The sequence below is a fragment of the Nannospalax galili genome, unplaced genomic scaffold (genome assembly GCF_000622305.1).
Source record: "Nannospalax galili isolate Female #2095 unplaced genomic scaffold, S.galili_v1.0 scaffold580, whole genome shotgun sequence".
Taxonomy (NCBI): Eukaryota; Metazoa; Chordata; class Mammalia; order Rodentia; family Spalacidae; genus Nannospalax; species Nannospalax galili.
This window is the reverse complement of record NW_008345762.1, coordinates 833536-853844: the sequence shown is the minus strand read 5'-3', so window position 1 is coordinate 853844 and position 20309 is coordinate 833536. Positions and strand designations below refer to the sequence as shown.

At 43.9% G+C, this 20309-nt stretch overlaps 1 protein-coding gene across 10 annotated transcripts in view; it reads right to left on the bottom strand.

Moving 5' to 3' along the window:
• Positions 1–20309, bottom strand: part of Stx3 (syntaxin 3) — a 49289-nt gene that overhangs the window by 16573 nt on the left and 12407 nt on the right. For all 10 annotated transcript variants that reach the window (XR_607575.3, XM_029567759.1, XM_008842018.2 and 7 more), the window contains exons 2-3: positions 13278–13361; positions 813–912 (exon numbers count right to left, since the gene is read on the bottom strand). Coding sequence is in view for 9 of the 10 variants with exons in the window: in XM_029567759.1 (XP_029423619.1) it covers positions 813–912; positions 13278–13361 (184 nt within the window). In the remaining variant the exon portion in view is untranslated. The remainder of the gene's footprint in view (positions 1–812; positions 913–13277; positions 13362–20309) is intronic.

Here is a 20309-nt window from a genome sequence, read left to right as displayed (position 1 = left end):
GGAATGACACATAACAACATGAGGGAACAAGCCATGCTAAGGAACAGTCAGAGGTCAGTGCAGCTAAAATACAGTAGCACAGGGCAAGGGCAGCAGGAGAAAAGGATAGAGGAAGGAAGGGGCACGCCTGAGCAATCCCTACATGCTCTTCTGAGCTGTTCCAGTTTTTATCTTCAGGAATTGGAGAGTCACTGAAAGAGGTAAAGAGCAGGATTAAACCATCAGGTTGTTCCCTTCTCTAAAGGGTCATAAAATACAGCTCTAAACTGTACTCTGCAAATATAGATCAATTCAGAAGAACAAAAGCCTGCCTCAGCACAGTAACAAATGCAAGTTAAAGGATGAGAGGGATTCCTTGGAACTTGGACCATCCCAGAATACCTCATAAGGAAAAATAATAGTAATAAAAATAGATTTATAGAATTTGTACAGGGGTGGAAAAAGCATTTTGGTCAGTAGAAAGAATACAAAGACACAGGGGTGGGACAGAGCACAGAATTTGTACAGGGGTGGAAAAAGCATTTTGGTCAGTAGAAAGAATACAAACAAAGACACAGGGGTGGGACAGAGCAGGGGGCATGTGAGAGGCAGGAAGAGTCACTGCTAGTCACAGAAAGTATGAGCTGGGAAGCAGAGGAGCTTGGCCAATGGTTCAATGTTCATGAGAAGAGCAGACAGTCTCCAGAAATGAGAGCAAAAGAAGGGTAGGATGGTATACACTCCCCTGCTGTTCCCAGAAAGGAAGAAACAAGCCTGGCTCAGCCCCAGTGCAAAAGATCCGCACAGAGTGACTCAACTCAGTCAGCACTCACTTGGCTCTGGAATCGGTGCAGAGAGAATGATGCTGTAGAGTTTCTTAGCATCCTCCACATGCTCTGAGATCTTGTCGATGTTTAGTCGAGTTTCCTCAATCTGTAATCCGAAAGACAATAGCCTTCAGCCATCAAAGAGGAAAAATACATCCACAGCTGAAGAGAATGCTTAGCAGAGCTTCCTGCTACCAGCTGCCCAGCATGTGCCCTCCCCACCATCAGGAAAATTAGTCTACAAAGAAAGTCATTCAAAATCCATATGCCATCTCCCTGATAGGGAAACACGTACCTACCTTGAATGCTAAGATTCAGACCACAGTCATAAGGTCAGGAAATATGAAGAACAACCAGGGGGAGGTGTCTGCAAACAGTATGAGAAAGATCCTTTGGCCCCAAACAATGAGAGCAAAAGATAATGAGAACGAAGTGGGGGGATGGGAAGGACAGAAATGAAAAGAAATAGAGCAAATGTGGAGAACGGAAAACAGAAAAGAGTAAGAGGATTCAAGAGACAGTGATGAAGACAGAGGGAGAGGGAAAGGAAGACTCCGCAAAGGCCACCTCAGGAGAGACTGCCAAGCTTCCCTAAGATGAGCTAACCCTCGAAGTTGATCCCCAGAAGCTACAGCCATGACCCATTTCTGCACATTTTAAGGTTCCTGAGTGCACATGTGAGTGTCATCAAGGATTTCCAACAGCATTTCATTTCAGGCTAGACTACCATCCCAGAACACTGCTGCATGAGCACTAAGCACAACCCAGGCCCCAGCTGCCTGGGTGCCATGTCCTCTGCTGCAATGGAAGTAGATGTACAGGGAACAGCACATGCACAACCGACCTCCTCATCCCCGGGGTCTATCCACCTCATTCCAAAGAGAAGGGCGCATCAGCACTGAGACAGTTAACCAACAGGAACCCCGTAAAATGCTGTAGTACAGTCTTAACAGCTGGGGTTCAGACTCAATGCATTGTGGCTTCCAGTGCCCTTTCATCTGGCCCATGGTTCATCTTCTAAAAGCCAGGTTATACCTCCTCAGAAAATAGCAAAAATAAAAACTGAGATTTTATCCTTCATGTCAGTACTTCTGTCCCTGAAAGGATCTTTCCCTTTATAAATATGTTGACTTAGGTGTACCATAGTTTTGACAAAAGAATCACTTACTCAATGATGTAGAATGTCAATGTAATCATATCGGAGTATAAATAACACTCTCATAGCTACTCAAACATTTATGAAGCATCTTAACAGTTGGCAAAACAACCTTTAAGACTGTATTCACACCATTCAAATCAGAAAACTAAAGCTTAAAGTTTAAAAAGACAGCTCACACTGTGTATGGTCACATGCACCTGTAATCCTAGCACTGGAGAAACAAGTTGGAGACCAGCCTGGTCTACATAGTGAGCTCCAGACCAGCTGGGGCTGCAGGGAGACCTTATCTAAAAAATAAATAGGTGCTGGAGAGATGGCTCAGCAGTTAAGAGCACTGGCTACTCTTGCAGAAGACCTGGATTCAGTTCCCAGCACCCACATGTGGCCAACACACATCCATAACTTCAGCTCCAGGGGAATTCGATGCCCTCTTCTGACCTCCGAAGGTACTGCACAACATGGGTGAACTTACATACATGCAGACAATACACTCATACCCATAAAATAAATAAATATGTAAAAATAGTAATAAATAAATAAAATTGCCATGTGTGGTGGTGCACACCTTTAATCCCAGCATGTGGGAGGCAGAAGCAGGCAGATCTCTAAAAGATCAAAGCCAGCCTGTTCCAGGACAGTTGGGGCTACAGGGAGACCCTGTCTCAAAAACAAACAACAAAAATTCCTAGGTCACATGGCTAGTGGTAAGCACAGCACTCAAATGGCACACTCCAGACTCCAACTAGGATGCTTTTTCCATTAGATCTGATACTCTTTTTAAATTATTTCTCCATAGTGTTTCACTTTTAATAGAATCTTAATCCCCCTCTGGTGTTAAAAGGCCTATGTTAATACCTGTGAACACTGGTGGTCTCTGGACCACCTGCTCCTACCCTTCCCCTTTATCTCTTAAATACTGGCTACTGTGATTCATAAAATGTCACTGTATCACCTCATTATTCATCTATCACATGACTGGCTTGCCAAAGTAACTACAAAGTTTTATGAGACCAGGGGGTGGGAGGATTTAGAATAAATGTACTAACAAATTTTAAATGAGCTTAACAAATTTCAAAATGGTTTCAAATTTAAGATGAGTTTAAGCACTTTAATAAGCTTATAAAGCTTTGGATTTTTGCATGGTCACTGGATTGGTTGTCTTAGAAAATGCCCTCTGGAAGATTGTTTGATGAACTGGAAAGCATCCTGGACTAAAGCTAAACTGTGGTCAGCAGTAGAAAGACAGGACAAAGAAAGCTGCTGGGACTGCAAGGCCTCAAGTTCAGAGTCACTACTGGCATGTGGAAACTGAGTGCTAGGTCTAGGATGGCCCATCTCCAGCTTGCCTTCTGAACATCATAGGCCCAGGGAGCATATCCCTTGCCCACTGCACCCATCACAGCTGCTCTCCCCCCTCTATACGAGCCAATCTCACCATCTGGAGGCATTCAGGGATTTAATTAAACAGCAAACAATCAAAAACCCCCTTGGGATTTCCTGATAGGCAACTGGTTAATCAAGGAGCTTGAACTCTGTGTCTGCTGCTCACGGAAGTGCTCATCTTCTGCGACACTGCACTGCTGAGTATTCCATGGCAGCTGCATGTGCTTTTCCTTTTGTGTGCTTACCAGATCATCAGAATCACCGGGCCTGGAGAAGCCTTGCGGGAAACTGATAAGTACCCAATTACAAAAGCTGAAGGAAGTTGAGGGGGAGGGTTAAGCATGCTGGCATTACCCCACATCGTCATATACTTAGGAACTAAAACTGGTCGACTGTACAGAAGAAATGATGCTAGGCTCGTCACAGTGTTTCTGTGAGGTCGCCATGACTATCTGCTTTCATACAAAAAAACTGAGGCTCAGACGCAGAGCATCTTACTTCAAAAAATTGGAAAGCTGAGGTTTGAACCCAGATGTCCGCTAGATACAAAACTTTTGTCTCCCAAGGTAAGGAAGCAAGAACTACTTGAGGCTCTTCCCTCTGCCAAGCTCACATGCATTCACGCTGCACTGGGTTAATGTTCTGCATGACTGGTTCAGAAAAACTGGGCATGGTTGCACATCCCTGTAACCCCAGCATTGAGGGTCAAAGACAGAAGGATCCTGAGAGGGCTGACCACCCTGCCAAGCTGTAACTGAGAGTTTCTAGTTCAGGAACAGACCCTGCCTCAAGGCAGTAAGGCAGATACTGATAGAGTTTGACCTGAATCCTGCTCTGACTTTCATATGGGCTCCTGAGTGCTCACACCTGCACTCACATGTACACACCAGATGCACATACAACATACACATAAAAAAGACTGCTTCAGCTGCATTTCATAAGCTGCCTCACTTCTCTGACCTCTGCCCACAGCTCTCTCTCAAGAGCTTTTTATACAGTGCGCATTAAATGACTATCTTTGGCAGGATGAACCAACTCCAAAGTCAGATTTTTTAATCACCACTATGAATTTGCAACTAACGCTTCTCCAGTGCCTTTTTATTGTCTGTTGATTTTTAGATGGATTTACCAATGATCTGTCAGCAATACAGGATTTCTTTTACACTAACCAGTGAAAACAAGTCTTCTGAGACAATACTCTCAAATCAACTACATGTAGCTGGATTTTGCACCACTCAAATGTTAGTCAGGGAAACAAAAGCCTATCTAGTTATATTTTAGCCCAAGTAATGGAATACAGGAAGTGGTCTACAAACATTGAATGGGGAGGCACTCTGAAATGAGCAAAGGTGGGCTGGAGGCCAAGAAGGAAGGTGGAATCTGAAAGCTGAGCTCTCTGCTGGAGCCAGGGAGATAGAATCTGTCAAGCAAAAGCGGGGGCCACGAAAGAAATGTGTCTGCAGAAGATAGACAGGAGAGTCTTCCTCCAGTGCCCCTGCCCAATCTGCATGAACTTCTGTGAGAAAAAGACATAGACTGGGTAACTTAAAGCACACACACATTTCTCCCAGTTTTGGAGGCTTAGATCTGGTCTGGACTGGGATTCAGTGTATGAACTGGGCGAGGGGCCCACAAATATTCACTCCGTAGTGTTGCCCTTGGTCAAACATCAACAGCCGGCTGGTGAGGGAACCGGCAAAGCGTAGCTTCCTACTGCAGGTCTGCACTGAGATTCCACCTCACTCAATCAGACCAGCTATCATCAAAAATGAACAAGCACGGTGCAAAGATAAATACACTGTTGGTGGGAATGTAATTAGTACAGCCACTATGGAAACCAGTACGCAGGCACCTCACAAAGCTATAAACAGAGCTTGTCCATGATCCTGCTAAACCACTCCTAGAAATACACCTGATGGAAATGACGTCAGCAGTAGAGATACCTGCACACCCATGTTTACTGTCGCAGTATTCACAATGACCAGGATGAAGAATCAGCCCAAGTATCTGACAGCAAATAAATGGATGAAGAAAATATGGGATATCTACCAGAATATTATTGAACCATAAAGAACAAAATACTGTCATTTGTAGGAAATTAGAAGGACCAGGGTGGGCAAGCAAGGGCGTATTAGGCAAGGCAGAGGCAAACAAAGCACAATATATGCGAACACATGCATATATGGAAACGTCACGGGTAAATCTGCTAATATGTATAATAAATACATGCTTAATGTAGTTCCCTGCAACACAGAGCAAAGTGCAGGAAATGGGGTGGGAGAGAGACAGGCCAAGAGCAAACAGCCAAATGACTGGTGTGCTGGATTGCTTCGGTTGTCAACTTGACACTCCCAGGACGAGAGAACCTCAATCGGGGAACTCCTCTATCTGACTGGCCTGTGGACATGCCTGTGTAGTATTTTCTTAATTGTTGAGTGATGTAGGATGACCCAGTGCTTTGTGGGTGGTGCCACCCCTGGACAGGTGGTCCTGGGTTGTGTAAAAAAGCGGGCTGAGCACAGGCCAGAAGAGCAAGCCAGTAAGCAGTGCTCCTCCATGGCCCGTGTTTAGTTCCTGCCTCCAGTTCCTGCCCAGGCTTCCCTTAAGGATGAACTATGAAAAGGCTGTGTAAACCAAATAAACCTCTCCCTCCTCAAGCTGTTTTTGATCATGGTGTTTATCACAGCCATAGAAAGTAACTAAAACAACTGGCCCTGGCCTTGTGACTGCACTGTTGGAAGAGCCTAGAAATCAGAATATACCAGTTGCCTACAAGGTGCAACACCTCCTGTGCAAATACCCTACTTAAAGAATTAAGAAGTGTTTAACATGCTGAATTTGACCTAATGCCAAAGATCCTTAGTTCTAACAAAAAATCAAGTCCATACAGAAAATCCCTGTGCTTCAAGACCAGTCATTCTGTAGTTCCTGTAGCCAGGCTGCTCCACCCCCTACCCTTCCTAATCCATCCTGCAGCCAGGCTGCACAGGAACTCTTCCTGGACTCTCTAGCCATGACTCAGATCTCAAAGGCTGGGACTACATTTCTCATGTCAGACTGCTTGATAGACACCATTGTATCAAACATACAGCATCACCCTGTGGATGTCTATTAAGTGAATATATGAATACATGAATGTAACTTCAAGAGATAAACATGCTTGGGACTGTAATGAGCCATACTTTACAAGCATGAGGATATGAGTTCAATCCCCAGAATCCATATAAAAATGTGAAGTATGGAAGCATTCCTGTAATCCTAGCACTGGGAAGACAGTCCTATGGATCCCCAGGGTGCACTGGCCAGTCAGTATAGCCTAATTGGTGAGAGCTATGCCAATGAGACCATGTCTCAAAGGAGGTGGCTGGTGTTCCTGAGGTTGACAACCAAGGGTGTCCTCTGGTATGCATGTGCATCTACATACAGAGAGAGAGAGAGAGAGAGAGAGAGAGAGAGACATGAGAGGCTCAGATTTTAACACTGACAGTTGTGCTCCCCTCCCCCCCAATTCATATTTTGAATCTCAACGTGAAGGTATTTGGATGCTTCACTTTGAGGGGGTAAGCAGGTCGTGAGGGTGGAGCTCTCGTGTATGGGATTGGCTGCTCTAAGAGACCACAGGGCTAGGGTTGCTCTTTCCACTTTGTAAGGACACAAAAAGCTAGAGTACTCTGCAACCCACAAGAGGAACCTAAGCAGAATCCAGTACTGCTGGAGCCCTGAACTCGGTCAGCCTCCAGAACCAAGGCAGGTAAATTTCTAACAGGCTACCCAGACTATTCACTGTGGGTCAGCAGCCCAAACCAAGACAGACTCCAAAAAAGAAAGTGTTAATAGCAGCATGTCCCCAAAGTGCAGTCATTCAACCTTCTTAGAAGTTCCCAAGTCAGGTCTGTGAAAAACTAAACACTGAGAAAAGCCAGGTAAAGCAACTTTCATCATTATGGTACTCCTTGGGGCCTTCAGTAAGATAATGTGCAGAGAGAGGGCCTGTGAGATGGCTCAGCAGGTAAAGGCATTTGCCATCACCTGAGTTGGATCCTCAGGATCCAAATGGTGGACAAAGAAATGATTCCTCCAAGTTACCTCAAGTTGCCTCCACATGTGCCGTAGTACACACATACATACACAGACTAATATATATATATTTTAAGAATTTTTAAGAAAACAGTAATGTCTTGGAATAAGTAAATTTCTGATGGAAAAATGAATTTCTCAAACACTTGCTCACAGACAGATGCTTTTTGCATCTCACACTGTCATCCAGGATAAGCACTTTGACTGACCCACCAAACATCCATCCCTCCACCACTGCTCTGTTGTTGTCTAACACTACTTGGTTATATTTGGATAGCGATGTGGTCATCCCCAGAGGATGTATCATGCTAGGTTCCATGGCAATCCTGGTGATCTTGTCTCTCTGCTAAGTACCCACTTTTTATATATTCTCCCAACTAAGGATGGTCATGACAATGTGGCACAGTACCAGGCCACAGAAGTCAGCTTGGAAGATGGGTAATCATCCTTCCCTGATTAAAAAGGGTCTGGGACTTTTCTAGAAACTCCCATTTTTACCACTGGTGAAGCTGGAGCCAAACGGATTTATAACTGTGATGGTTTTAAAAATGGACACAGTGTTTCTCCCATTGTAAGGCGGGACGTAGATCTCTCTCTCTCTCTCTCTCTCTCTCTCTCTCTCTCTCTCTCTCTCTCACACACACACACACACATACACACACACACAGAGCTAGCAGCTGGTGTAGAATTTACATGCCATATGACTTCTGAAGTGGAATACTTGCCCTACACCTCTGATCCCTATGAAATAAGCCCCCACACAGGAGGAGGCCAGGTGCTCTGGCTGACAGTCTCTGTAGGCCTTTGGCTTGAAGCACTCAGTCCAGTCACCAGATATTAGAAGACAGACATTTCAATTAGATTCTAGCCTCTCCTGTTCAAGCCTTCCTATCAAACATCCTAGCAATTGTACAGCAAAGATGAACCACCTCCACCTGTACTTCCCAAATTCCCAATCCACAGGATCTGTCAACATAAAGACTTACACCACTAAATGCTGGGTTGACTTGTGAGTCAGAACTCAGTCCTAAGGAGGAAGCCCACAGAACCTCAGAGATGCTGGCTAGGAACTCCAATACTTTCAAGTCCCTGCACCATCCCTAATGCTAGACTTCTTCAATGTAATATAATTTCCTATCTTTATTGATTAAGCCAGTTAGTCAAAAGCATCCCTAAATGACACACCAGGCTGCTGCCCAGGGTCACAGATACAGACCCGAACTCATACCCTTTTCCCATGGGCTGTTATATTGGTCAGCCTGCTGGTCTTTCCAAAAGGTTCTGGGCTATCCTTCCTCCAGACTGCCATGCACAAATTTCTCCCAAACACACTTTTAATCCTTCCTTTCCTAACCCCTCAAAGACTCCCCATCACTTTGCAGTGATTCAGAACATCAGGCAGCAAGAAAATCATCTGGAAGAACTTCTGAGCACTCACATCTAAGCCATTCCAGTCTCACTAAAGCAGACACTTCTATGTACAGGCTGCCCACCTGATTCTGAGGTGCAAGTCTAGTTAGAGCCACTGACGCCTGCCTTCCTCCAGCAGAACACACACTTCCTTTTCTGACCTTCCAGAGTACCTTGTTGGTATTTCTAGTATCATACAAATTTTAAGTCTCTATCATCCTCATAAGATAAGGAGACGCCACAGGCTGGAGATGGCTCAGCAGTTAAGAGCACTAACTGTTACTGCTGAAGACCTGGGTTCAAATCCCAGCACCCACATGGCAGCTAACAACCATCATAACTCCAGTTCCAGAGGATCCAACTCTCTCTTCTGTCCTCCACAGGCATTGCGTGACACAGGTGCACTTAACACACATTCAGGCATAACATTCATACACAATAAAAAAATAAATTTTTTAAAGTTTTAAAAATAAGGGGCTGGAGAGACAGCTCAGCAGTTAAGAGCTGACTTCTCTTGCAGAGGACCTGGGTTCGATTCCCAGCACCTACATTGCAGCTATGAACCGTCCTTAACTCCAGTTCCAGGGAAAACCGAAGCCCTCTTCTGACCTCTGCAACATTGCACAACACAGGTGCACTCACATACATGCAGGCTTACATATATGTGGGCAAGACACTCATGTTTCAAAAATAAAAATAAATTAAAAAAGAAAAGGTGACACCAGTGGACCTGGACCTTTGTCACAAAGAATGTTGAATCCCCAATACCTACCACGTTGTCTGGAAGACAGTAAACACCCACACATTTGGATGGATGGATGGAATGAATGAACAAATGAATGAATGAATGAATGATAGTCACTAATGCTTCATCCTCCAAAGGTAAGTCTGTTTCTTCAAAAACTCTGCTGCTCTGTGAACTAATGAAATGATGAAGGACACAGACAACTGAAAAATCCAGGCTTTATCATTTACCAGTCTCCAGCATGATCAGTGAAGGCCTAAAAATCCAAGGCCAATTTTTTCCTCAAACAACTAAAAGGGAGAGGTCATTCAAATTCTACAGTGCAAGTGATATTCTGAAAAGCTGCTGGTCCTGTGACTTCGTCTGCATCTTGCAAATGTCCCCCTGACTAACCAGTGATCTGCCGTATCGGTTTTTAGCAAATAATCAAGGGTGAGCTGCTGGAATCAGTCCAAAAGGCAAGTGTTATGACAAGAGTGACATCCTAAGGAACTGACTTATCTACATCCTCTAGGGTATGTTAAGCATGTTCCCCAACCGCTGAGAGATAAACCCCTTCATTTCCCCCAAATAACTGAAGGATGCTTTATCCCAATTTCAAGGATATTTCCAGACCACAGTCTATAAAGTAGCTCTATGGACTACCTAGTCACGAATGTGTTGGGGACAGGATGATGATGAGAGTCAAAATGTATGAACATGGTTACTCTGTCATGCACAGTGCTGGGTGTCTTTAGATAGATTCACATTTTATATTCACAACAACAGCAGGTCATATACTATTCCTGATGGAGAGAAAACTGGGGTTAAAGTAGTTATATAATTTTTCCAAAGTTACTCCACTTTGGAAAAGTAGAGTAGATAATGGATAGAGTTGAAATTTAGACCAGGGTCTATGGGCCAGAGTCTATAGGATCTCTCCCCACAACCATCCATCTTGCCTCTGATCCTTCCTCAATGTCAAGCCTCTCTGACCCCAACCAAAGGAGAAGAAAGGAATGCAACACTGCCTGAACTCATGCAAAGCTCTACCTGAGCATTAATACCTTTCACCTCCAACAAAGATTTGAGGGAAGGTTTTTCTCCCCATTTCATATATTAAACCCACTGAGACTTGGCTAGGTTAAGAAATAATATCAAAATCACATGTTAATAGACCGGATTTAATTTCAAAATCCATACTTCACCATGCCACCCTTCCCCACCCCAAATATGACAGGATTTTGTGGAGGTTTTTTCCCTAAATGATAGAAAAACATTTAACAGCAAGTTTGTTACATCTGAAGGGATGCTTCAGGAACATCTTTCTTTCACTTGAGCTCTTCTATCCAATTAATCATGCCAGATGTATGAGCTCATGTGATCCTCTCAATAGCCTTGAGGTAAGGACTATCCTTCCCAATTTTCAGAGCAGGAAATTCAACCTCAGACAAGTTAATAACTTGACAAGGTCAACTGTCTTGAAATGCCCAAGGACAGACTCAAGTCTTCACTGAAGACCAAAGCCCACTATCTTCCTACCTCCCCTGGAATACTGCCTCTCAGGGACCCTCCTGCTGGATCAGGAGAAAAGGGAGAACACAGCTACCAGAGAAGATTCCTCACGAAAAAGACATTCTTTAATGTGTGCCTTTCTCCAGGGCAAGACTACAGGGACCAGAGACAGTGTCTTCAAACATCAACTCGAGTCCACACCTGATACTGAACAAGGCCACTGTCCTTCCACAATCCTCAAGTGGAACAACCCAAGTGTTGTTTGACCTCACCATGACTCCTTGACCAGAAGGACACTACCCACCCACAAGCAGGGTGGGGCCCTGTGGAGGCTTATAGCCAACTTCCTAGTCAGGCCAGTACACACACAAATTTGTTCTTCAACCCAGTTATTACTCTAGCAGGTGAACAGGCACGGACCTTCAAGCCCTCCCCACGCTATTCAGAGGAGCTCTGGGGGCTGCTTCTCCACATCCAAAATCCAGAGGATGGGAAGTGATGAAGTCTCTGGCACAAAGAAAACTGTGTCTCTTGCTACTTTCCAGGGAAATGAAAAGATAAATACAGAAAAGATAGTACAGACAGAAACTTCAGGGGCAATAAGATGTTGACGCACTGTGCATCAACATGTGTCTGTATGTGTGCCACTGTGTGGGTATGTGTTTTTCAGCTGAACTTGAACATTTAATGACAATGCTTGTTTATGCTACTTTATAATTTAAGGTACAATGTTTATCTAAAACAATATAAGGTTATCTCCTGTTGATTTGGCACACACATATTCTTATATAACTGGCCTATGACAGTTAAAATAAAAATACATAATTGTCAAAAATGATGATTTAACCAAGGGCTCAGGAACCATTGTGGAAGAAGGGGCAGAAAGACTGTAAAAGCCATGGATGGTGGATGATTGTGTGTGTGTGTTTTTTAAGAATTATTCACTGAGAGCACACATGCCTCATGATTTTCTGGACATTATCTGACACAGTCAACATAATAACACTATGGGAAACTTTTATATGGCCAATCCCAACTTACAGATAAAGAAACCAAGGCTCAGCAGATTAAGGAACAATCCCAAAATCCACATCTGCTCAGAAGGCTGAGATCTGAGCCACGTGTACTCAGTTCTAAAGCCAGCATTTCCCAAGCTTCCACCACCCACTATCTCCCTCAAAGGCACCTCTCCAACACCTTCAAAGTCAAAGTGCACATGAATCCTTAGGCATAGGTGACCCATTTCCATCTCTGTTGAACTTTATACAAAAATAAACTGGTAGTATCTTGATTTCTCTCACCTCTAGAATTAAAACAAAAGGATTATTAAAATGTTACAAACATTAAATTTGGCCTATATGAATCAAAGGCCTAAAGATACAATGATTTTCTTACTCCTGGCTGTGACCCCATGTTGACACTGCATTTAAATTACATACCTTATACAAGACATCGTTAAAATGTTGTCATGTACATAAGACTTTACAAGTCTATCTTCAATTATACTCTGCTGACTTTCTTAATAAGATTAAAATTCTAGATGTTCCTATGAAGTAAAAACAGAATCTCCCTGTTACATTTAGAAAAGCAGAAAAAGGAAGGAGTTTAAAGTTAAGAAATAAGAATCGGAGCCAGACCTGTAACAGGCAAGGAATGTGCTCCCTGGATTCAGGAAAGCCAGCAAAGGGAACAATTATCTGTGCTCTGAAGAGGGAGCAATCTGGTCTTATATAGGAACTCTGCTGTACACAGCTGCAAGGGATAACTCCATGCCAGGGTCTGGTGTCCTTGAGGGTCTCTTTTCTGATGATTATTTTCTCAGGCAGGCAGGTGAGTTATCTGTAGCACTAAAGGAGACAGGTGGGCTCCACAAACAGTCTCTCCCAGTCCTGGGAATGATCAATTGATGAGGCTTGAGCAAGGCCAGACTTAAGCAAGGCTGGTCTGCCAATTTAGGGCCAGTTAGACACTTTAAGGGATTAATGGCTTTATGGCCTCCTCTCATGAAGCTTATGGCTTTCCTGAAATTCATATATTCTATCACTCCCTGTAAAAGCTCAGTCTGGCCATCCATCCAACCCCAGCAGAAGACTATGGCCTTCCTTTGCCAGCCTTGAAGGGGCTAAGGTTACTTTGACACTAAGGAAGCTGTGTTTCCTAATGAACACTCAAAAAAAAAAAAAAAAACAGGAAGGCTGCCCACCTCAGAGAAGAACTCATCCATAAATGCTGTGTTGTCAATAGCGATCTCCACCTCGTCAGCATCGTCATCCTGCGTCAGCTGCTTCTGCGAGAGACAAAGAGGCCAGAGTGAATAAAAACACAATAGTCACTGTTATTGAAGTCTCACTAAGAACCAAGAGCTATATTAAGCTTGTTAGATGTAATTCCTATTAAAACTCATAACAATCCATTGTCATAATATTCTGGAGTTGTCTGAAATTAAATCCAAGCTCTACCACCTATTGACTTTTTGAGGAAGCAGGAAGGGCACAAGCAAGTTCCTGCTAATCATGTTGGGCATAGACTGGATTTTCTTTTAAAACATTTTGTGTATGCATGTACTGCCTGCACGTACATAAGTGCATCTATATAGTACAACGCCCTCGGAGGTCAGAAGAAGAGTGTCGGATACCATGTAACTGGAGTTACAAACAGTTGTTAGCTACCATATGGGTACTGGGACTTGAACCCAGGTCTTCTGCAAGAGCAGCCAGTGTTCCTTTTATCAATGTGTGTATAAGTGTATTGCTTCCAGAAGTGTAAGTGTACCTGAGTTGTGCAATGCCCAAAGAGGTCAGAAGGCATCAGATCTCCTGTAATTAGAGTTATGGACAATTGTTAGCCACCATGTGGGTGCTGAATTCAAACCCAGGTCTTCTGCAAGAGCAGCCAGTATTCTTACCCACTGAGCCATCTCTACAGTACAGAATTGGATTTTCTTATCTGTTAAATGCTGATAAGAGGTGGCACATGCCTTTAATCCCAGCACTTGGGAGGCAGAGGCAGGTGGATCTTTGTGAGTTCCAGGCCAGCCAGGTCTACATAGTGAGTTCCAGGCCAGCTGGGGCTACAGGGAGACCCTGTCTCATAAACACCAAAAAAAAAAAAAAAAAAAAACCACTACCTACTTTAGAGAGCTAGTTAAGGAATACATGAACTAATTAACATAAACATGTTTTCACAGGGTCTAGCATATGGCAAATAATAAATGTTAGCTGTTTGGTTGTTGTTGTTTGTTTTGCTTTGAATTTTTGTGGTACTGTGGGTCAAAATCTGGGTGACCAAAGCCAGTCAGAGATACACAGTGATACTCTGTCTAAACTAGGGCCTTACGTACATTAGGCAAGTGCTCTACCACTGAGCTACAGGCTCAACCAAATGCTAGATCTTGTTTCGGCTGCTGGGGACACTTATGTAACTCCCTCCCTCTAGTTGAGGATGCTAAAATTTAGGGAGGTTTGTTTACTAATTTGGTCAAGGTTACACAGTGAAATCACCAGGATGGCAGATTCTAGCCCTCTGTCTGGACCCTATCTCCATGCTGTTCAAAAAAGATACAGGCAGTTCCTCCAAAGCATGAACTGCTGATTCTCACAGCAGGAATAAAGATATTTGCTTTCAGAAACCACCTGCTGCAAAGGAAACCTGGTCTCTCCTTGTCAGAGAGCTCCTATTTATAAGAAAAAGGAAGTTCTCTCCCAGCCCCCAGCAACCTGAGCACGGCCTTCTCAACCTCATTCACCTTCCTCCACAGAATCAAAAATGGCCATCCTGAGGAAGTGACTCCACTCCCACCCAGCAACAAAGCTGTCTCAATACTCTTCCTGATTGGTCTCTCCCAGACAACTGCTACACAGGGCACTAAAGACATCCAAACACAAAACTGGTCATGAGGGTGGAGGTAGAGCAGGGGAAATTCCCACACTAGTCGCACCCTTTAGTGGCCTGTGGCCTTCTACATCCAGCCATATCACCCTCAAAGGCCCAGAACTCCACTGCAATGAAAACCTCCTGGGGCTTCTTTCTTCACCTATGACCACCCCACACATCCACAGAGCTCCCATGGATAGCTGGAGCTCTGCAACAACCTGGGGAATCTCTTCAGGGTTCCCCAGCATCGCATTTTCTGACTGGTCTGGAACAGTCAGCATGTTACATTCAGGGGAGTTGAGTATGAGGGTCCAGTTACCTGTCCACAATCATTTCCTAAAATGCACACTGATTATGTCCTTCTGCCACCTAAGGTCATCTGATGATAACTTATCTCCTAGAATTAAATCCCACTGCCAAAAGAGCATAGAAGGCCCTTTAAAATCTAAATCCGCCCACACTTCTTCCTAGGTGAGGCACTCTAGACGGGCACTTGAAATTCCTCACACATTCCTGGAATTCCTTGACACATCAATCCTTTAGGAGACAAATCACATTCTTTCCTCTGCTGCTGCTCAAGGGTTCTTCCTGAAAGGCATTTGTCCAACTGCCAAAAGGGTGCCTAGTCTTTAAAAATCCACCTCAGATAACACATCTACCTCTCCCATGCAAAAGGTAAAACCTCCCTCAAGCTCCCACGGTTGAACAGACCTTCCAGTCATGGGACTGGAGAGATGGCTCAGCAGTTAAGAGCAGAGGACCCAGGTTCAAATCTCATAGCAACCATCATGGCCTACTGTTATTTACCCCTTTACTTAGTATTTCCTCAGTGACTGTAAACTCCTGGATAGGGGTTGCCTTGTGCATCTGTGAAAGAAGAGTCATTGTCTCTGCCTGCCTGCCCGGGGCACTTTCCTCTGTGGAACTCCCTCTCAACCTTCCCACCTGATTCTGGGAAAGCCATAGATCATCACCCAAACTCCCTGGGGAATTTGGGCTGTGAGAGGAGCCTGGAGCCAAATGAGTCACCCCACAGTGTGGGCATATTCTGCATATATTATACTCTTTCAATGAGCTCAACGGAAGTATTCTAACAGTTCTCTTAGTCAGCCAGAATCCACCTTGTCATTTGCAATTAAAGTTCAACATTGTACTTGGGAACTATGAAATAAACTAACAAGCGTTTACCTGTACTAAGCACTTAACAGAGACTGAATCACTTTTAACTGAATGCATAGCTATCTCCTCCACAACGCCCAGCTGCCTAGATTCACCTATCAGTTTCAACAGCTTCTATAGGATTCTCTATCCCAGGAAGATGCCTGTGAAATTTCCTAGAAAACAGAAAACCAAGCTTTCTCAGAGAGCTAGTTTGTTTTTTGTTTGAGTGTCCTTTCTTTAGAGGTGGCCTAAGAGTTTTCCACTGAGGAAAGAGACCTCAAGTGTGTGTCTGTACACAGAAACCCCCACAGATACACCAACCAACATGATGTCAACTCAGTGTCCAAACTAGCACAGGTACTAAGAAGAAGCAGGATGAGGCTATTTCACGAGTGGATCAGGGGAAGTTTCTAGAACCTGTGGACTAGAACATGGGAAACAGATATCTAGTTTTCATCATAACATGAGGTTCTGAGCCTAGATATACTGTCAAGGATCCAAGTACAAGATATTTCCTGACTTTGACCAGGCTTGCTTGAGCCAAGCAGCCTGATCCACATTTGGTAAGAAAGTGAACTGGAAAAGAAGAAGCCTCTGGTAACCCTAAGCTCAAGCTAACACCTCCTATTAGTAACCCTGGCTATGAGGCCTCAAGCACTACACCTGACTTTTTCCCCATTGTTGGTACTGACACCACATACCTTATTACTTGTACAACTGAAGAAATCACATATGAAAATTTTTAGTACAACACTGAGCACTCACACCACACACGCCTAGTGTCCTGGCAACAGAGATATGGGTGTAGAAAAACAGACTCCCTATGAGAAGACTACCACACACACACTCCTTCCTAAGGGCTGCATCTGTAAGATCAGATCATATGCTAGTTAGACATTGAACCCTTAACACATGGTTTAACATCTCTCAGCTTCTATTTCCTCATCTACAAAACAGAAAGTAAATTATGCTACAGGACCTCACTTGAGAAGCAGGTTCTATACCTCTGCAACAGCCTCCTCAGCCACTTGATCTCTGTTCCAATCCCACTACATTCCCAATTCCTGATATATGATGGTATCACCTACTGGGCAAAGCTGAAGGCCTGCCTTTCAAAACCCTCTGGAAGCCAACCACATCTGTGTCTTAGCGTCACTTCCTCCCTGATGTGCACCCTGCACTTTCTGTTCCCATCAACCTCATCTCACACATCCTGCATGCATCATGTTTACTCCTTGCTCACAGCCTTAAAAAGCTTGCCTGAGGCTAAGTTGAAAAGCAACAGACTAATTTCTCTGGCGGAAGAAATTTCAAGGTAGCATAATGTAGAAATTGTGCACACACGGCTATTAATGGTGAATATTATACAGATTATACAGATTTACAGTAAAAAAGATCAAATGGGGCAGAAAGAAATACAGAATGTACAGGATGGATTGAAAAAGAGCACTAGGAAGATTATTGTTGGAGCCCTGGCAAGTGATGGAGAGGATCCTATTGATAAGGAGATTAAAATGATTAAGGAGGGGCCTAGAGAGTCGGACTTAAACAATGGAGAGAATGCCTCCAGGGCAAGACCACACCCAGTTAAGCCTCAAACTAGTGAAAGCAAAATGCTGCAGGGGCCACTGAAGAGAAGAGCTTCTAAAATGGATAAAGCAGGCTGGAGTCCCTCAAAAACTTGCAGTCAAACTTGGCAGTGTCGTTCACCTGGTGCTGGCTTCAGAGGCATTAAAGATGCAAGAGTGAAGGGGTCATCACTTCTTCCTCGTTGGTTTCAGAGAGCTACAGAGGCCAGACAGCATGCAGTGGGGTGCCCCTGCCTAGAGAAGGCCCTGATAGGCCACTGCGTGAAGCTGGGAAGGTGAAGCCTGGTTGGCAATGGAGACCCCAAGACATTCATGATGTGGAGCTGTGGAGGCATCTGTCAAGAAGACCTGCATATACAGGGAGTGGTACGAGCCCAAGAAAGAGATGTGTGTTGCACACAGCAAAGGTAGAGGGAGGCTGAGCCATCTAAGCCCTTTGGAAGTAAAGTTCCAGAAGTTGGACATGGAGTTCCTGAATTTGGTGTTTGCCCTGCTGGTTTTCGGACTTGTTTTGGTCCAGTATTTCCTTACTATGCTTCTAGTCCTCCCTTTTGGAATGGTAATGTGTATTCCGTTCCACTGTATGTTGGGAGTACGTAATTTGTCTTTTGATTTTACATGGAGCTTACAGTTAAGCTATTTCCCTGAGTCTCAGAAAAGACTTTGAACTGTGGACTTTCTACTTGTGAGAGACTGATGATGACTATGGGGACTTTTTAAAGTTGGACTAAATGCATTTTGCATTTTATATGGTCATGAGCCTATGGGGGCCAGGGGTAGAATGTGATGGTTTGAATAAAAATGTCCCCCATAGGCTCCAAGCATTTGGACATTTTGTCCCTAGATTGTCCCTAGATGGTGGCGCTGTTTTGGGAGGTCTTAGAAGGTGTGGATATCCTGGAGGAAGCACACTACTGGGGGTGGGCTTAGAGAGTTCTTAAGCCTTGCCAATCTCCAGTTGCTCTCTTGTTTCCTGTGCCTGCTGGAAGATGTAGAGCTTAGCTTCCGCTCCTCTTCTCCAGCCACCTCTGCCACCATGCCTCCCCACCAAGACAGACTGTAATTCCCCTAGAACCATAAGCTCAAATAAACTCTTCCTTTTATAAATTGCTTGGTCAGTGTTTCTATCACAGCAACAGAAAAGTGACTAATAAAACTCCTGCTCCTAGCACTTTGGCTTTCTACTAGCACTATGGCCCTTCATTCCCTACCATCACCAAATATGCACAATTAGGAATCACCTTCCTTTGCCAGCTCTTACCTTTGAAGATGAGTATTTTTTTTTTTTTTAGTCTATGTGTATGGGTGTATTACCTGCATATGTGTAAATGCACCTGTGTTGTGCAATGCCCGCAGAGGTCAGAAGACATCAGATCCCCTGGAACTGAAGTTACAGACAGTTGTTAGTCGCCATGTAGGTGCTGGGAATCGAACCCGGGTCCTAACCGCTATCTCCTAGAGCTATTTCTCTAGCCCCTAAATCCCATTTTCCCCAAAAGGCTTTGCCTACCTCATTTTTATCTAATGATTTTATGATTTGCAATCTCAACTTCTAAGCTCAATTTTTTAAAAATTTTAATTTTTATTACTTTTAATTGTGTGTATGTGCATGCACGCACATGTGCATTTAAGTGCCAGTGGCTGTGGAAGCCAGAGGCTTCAGATCAATGAAGTTATGAGAGGTTGTGAGCCACCTGACATGGGTGCTGGGAACCAAACTGGGATCCTCTGGAAGAGAAGTATGTACTCCACCAGTGAGTCATCGCTCCAGACCCTCTAAGCTCAATTATAGGCAACCTGAAGTCAAGAACAGTGTATCTCATAACTCCAAGAAGCTCCAGGGCATGTGGCATATGACTGGACACATAAAAAATAAATAGTACTCAGTTGACTGAATCTGCCTGTCACATTCCATATGCACTGTGCACTTACCAACACTGCCCAAATTTATTTCCAAGTTACATAGGAACAAAGAAACTCCTGAAATGTCTACTGCTTCTTCCCTGTTAAAATTATAACAAATATATAGAAATCAATAGCTGTATCCTCACTGCTGTGAGGATTAAAGTAGGTGACATTTTAAAGTTTCCTATGCAATGTACTACACATAGAAATAACTCAATAAGGCTATCATACAGAAGATCTACATCTCAGCAGCCTTAACTTGGGTCTAAATATCTTTCAGGTAAACAGGGGAAAGGGAGATACAGGACTTTTAGAGCTGAATGTAACCTTAAGGGTGACTAACAAGTGGGAGCAGAAGTCTGGTTTCTGGATTTCCAGCTTCTCACATAATTATTCCAAACTCTATATGTAGTTTCCAAAAATGTAAAGTCGCAACAACATTTAATCCACATCAGAAAACGCAAGGAAGGGACCACTGTCTCGTGCCATCTGGCATCACCGAACCCAGGACTATCCTATGGCTGCTCAATGGAGTGGGCTCCACCAGATCCAGGTTCCTCAAGGACCTCAGTGCAAGGAAAGCACACCATGCCCTTTATCCTCAGCCCACAAGACTAAGCTTATCACAGAAGAAAACTTCAGCATCATTATCAAAAAACATTCAAGGCATGTAGTAATAGGAACGTTACAGTAGCTGAAAAAACAGC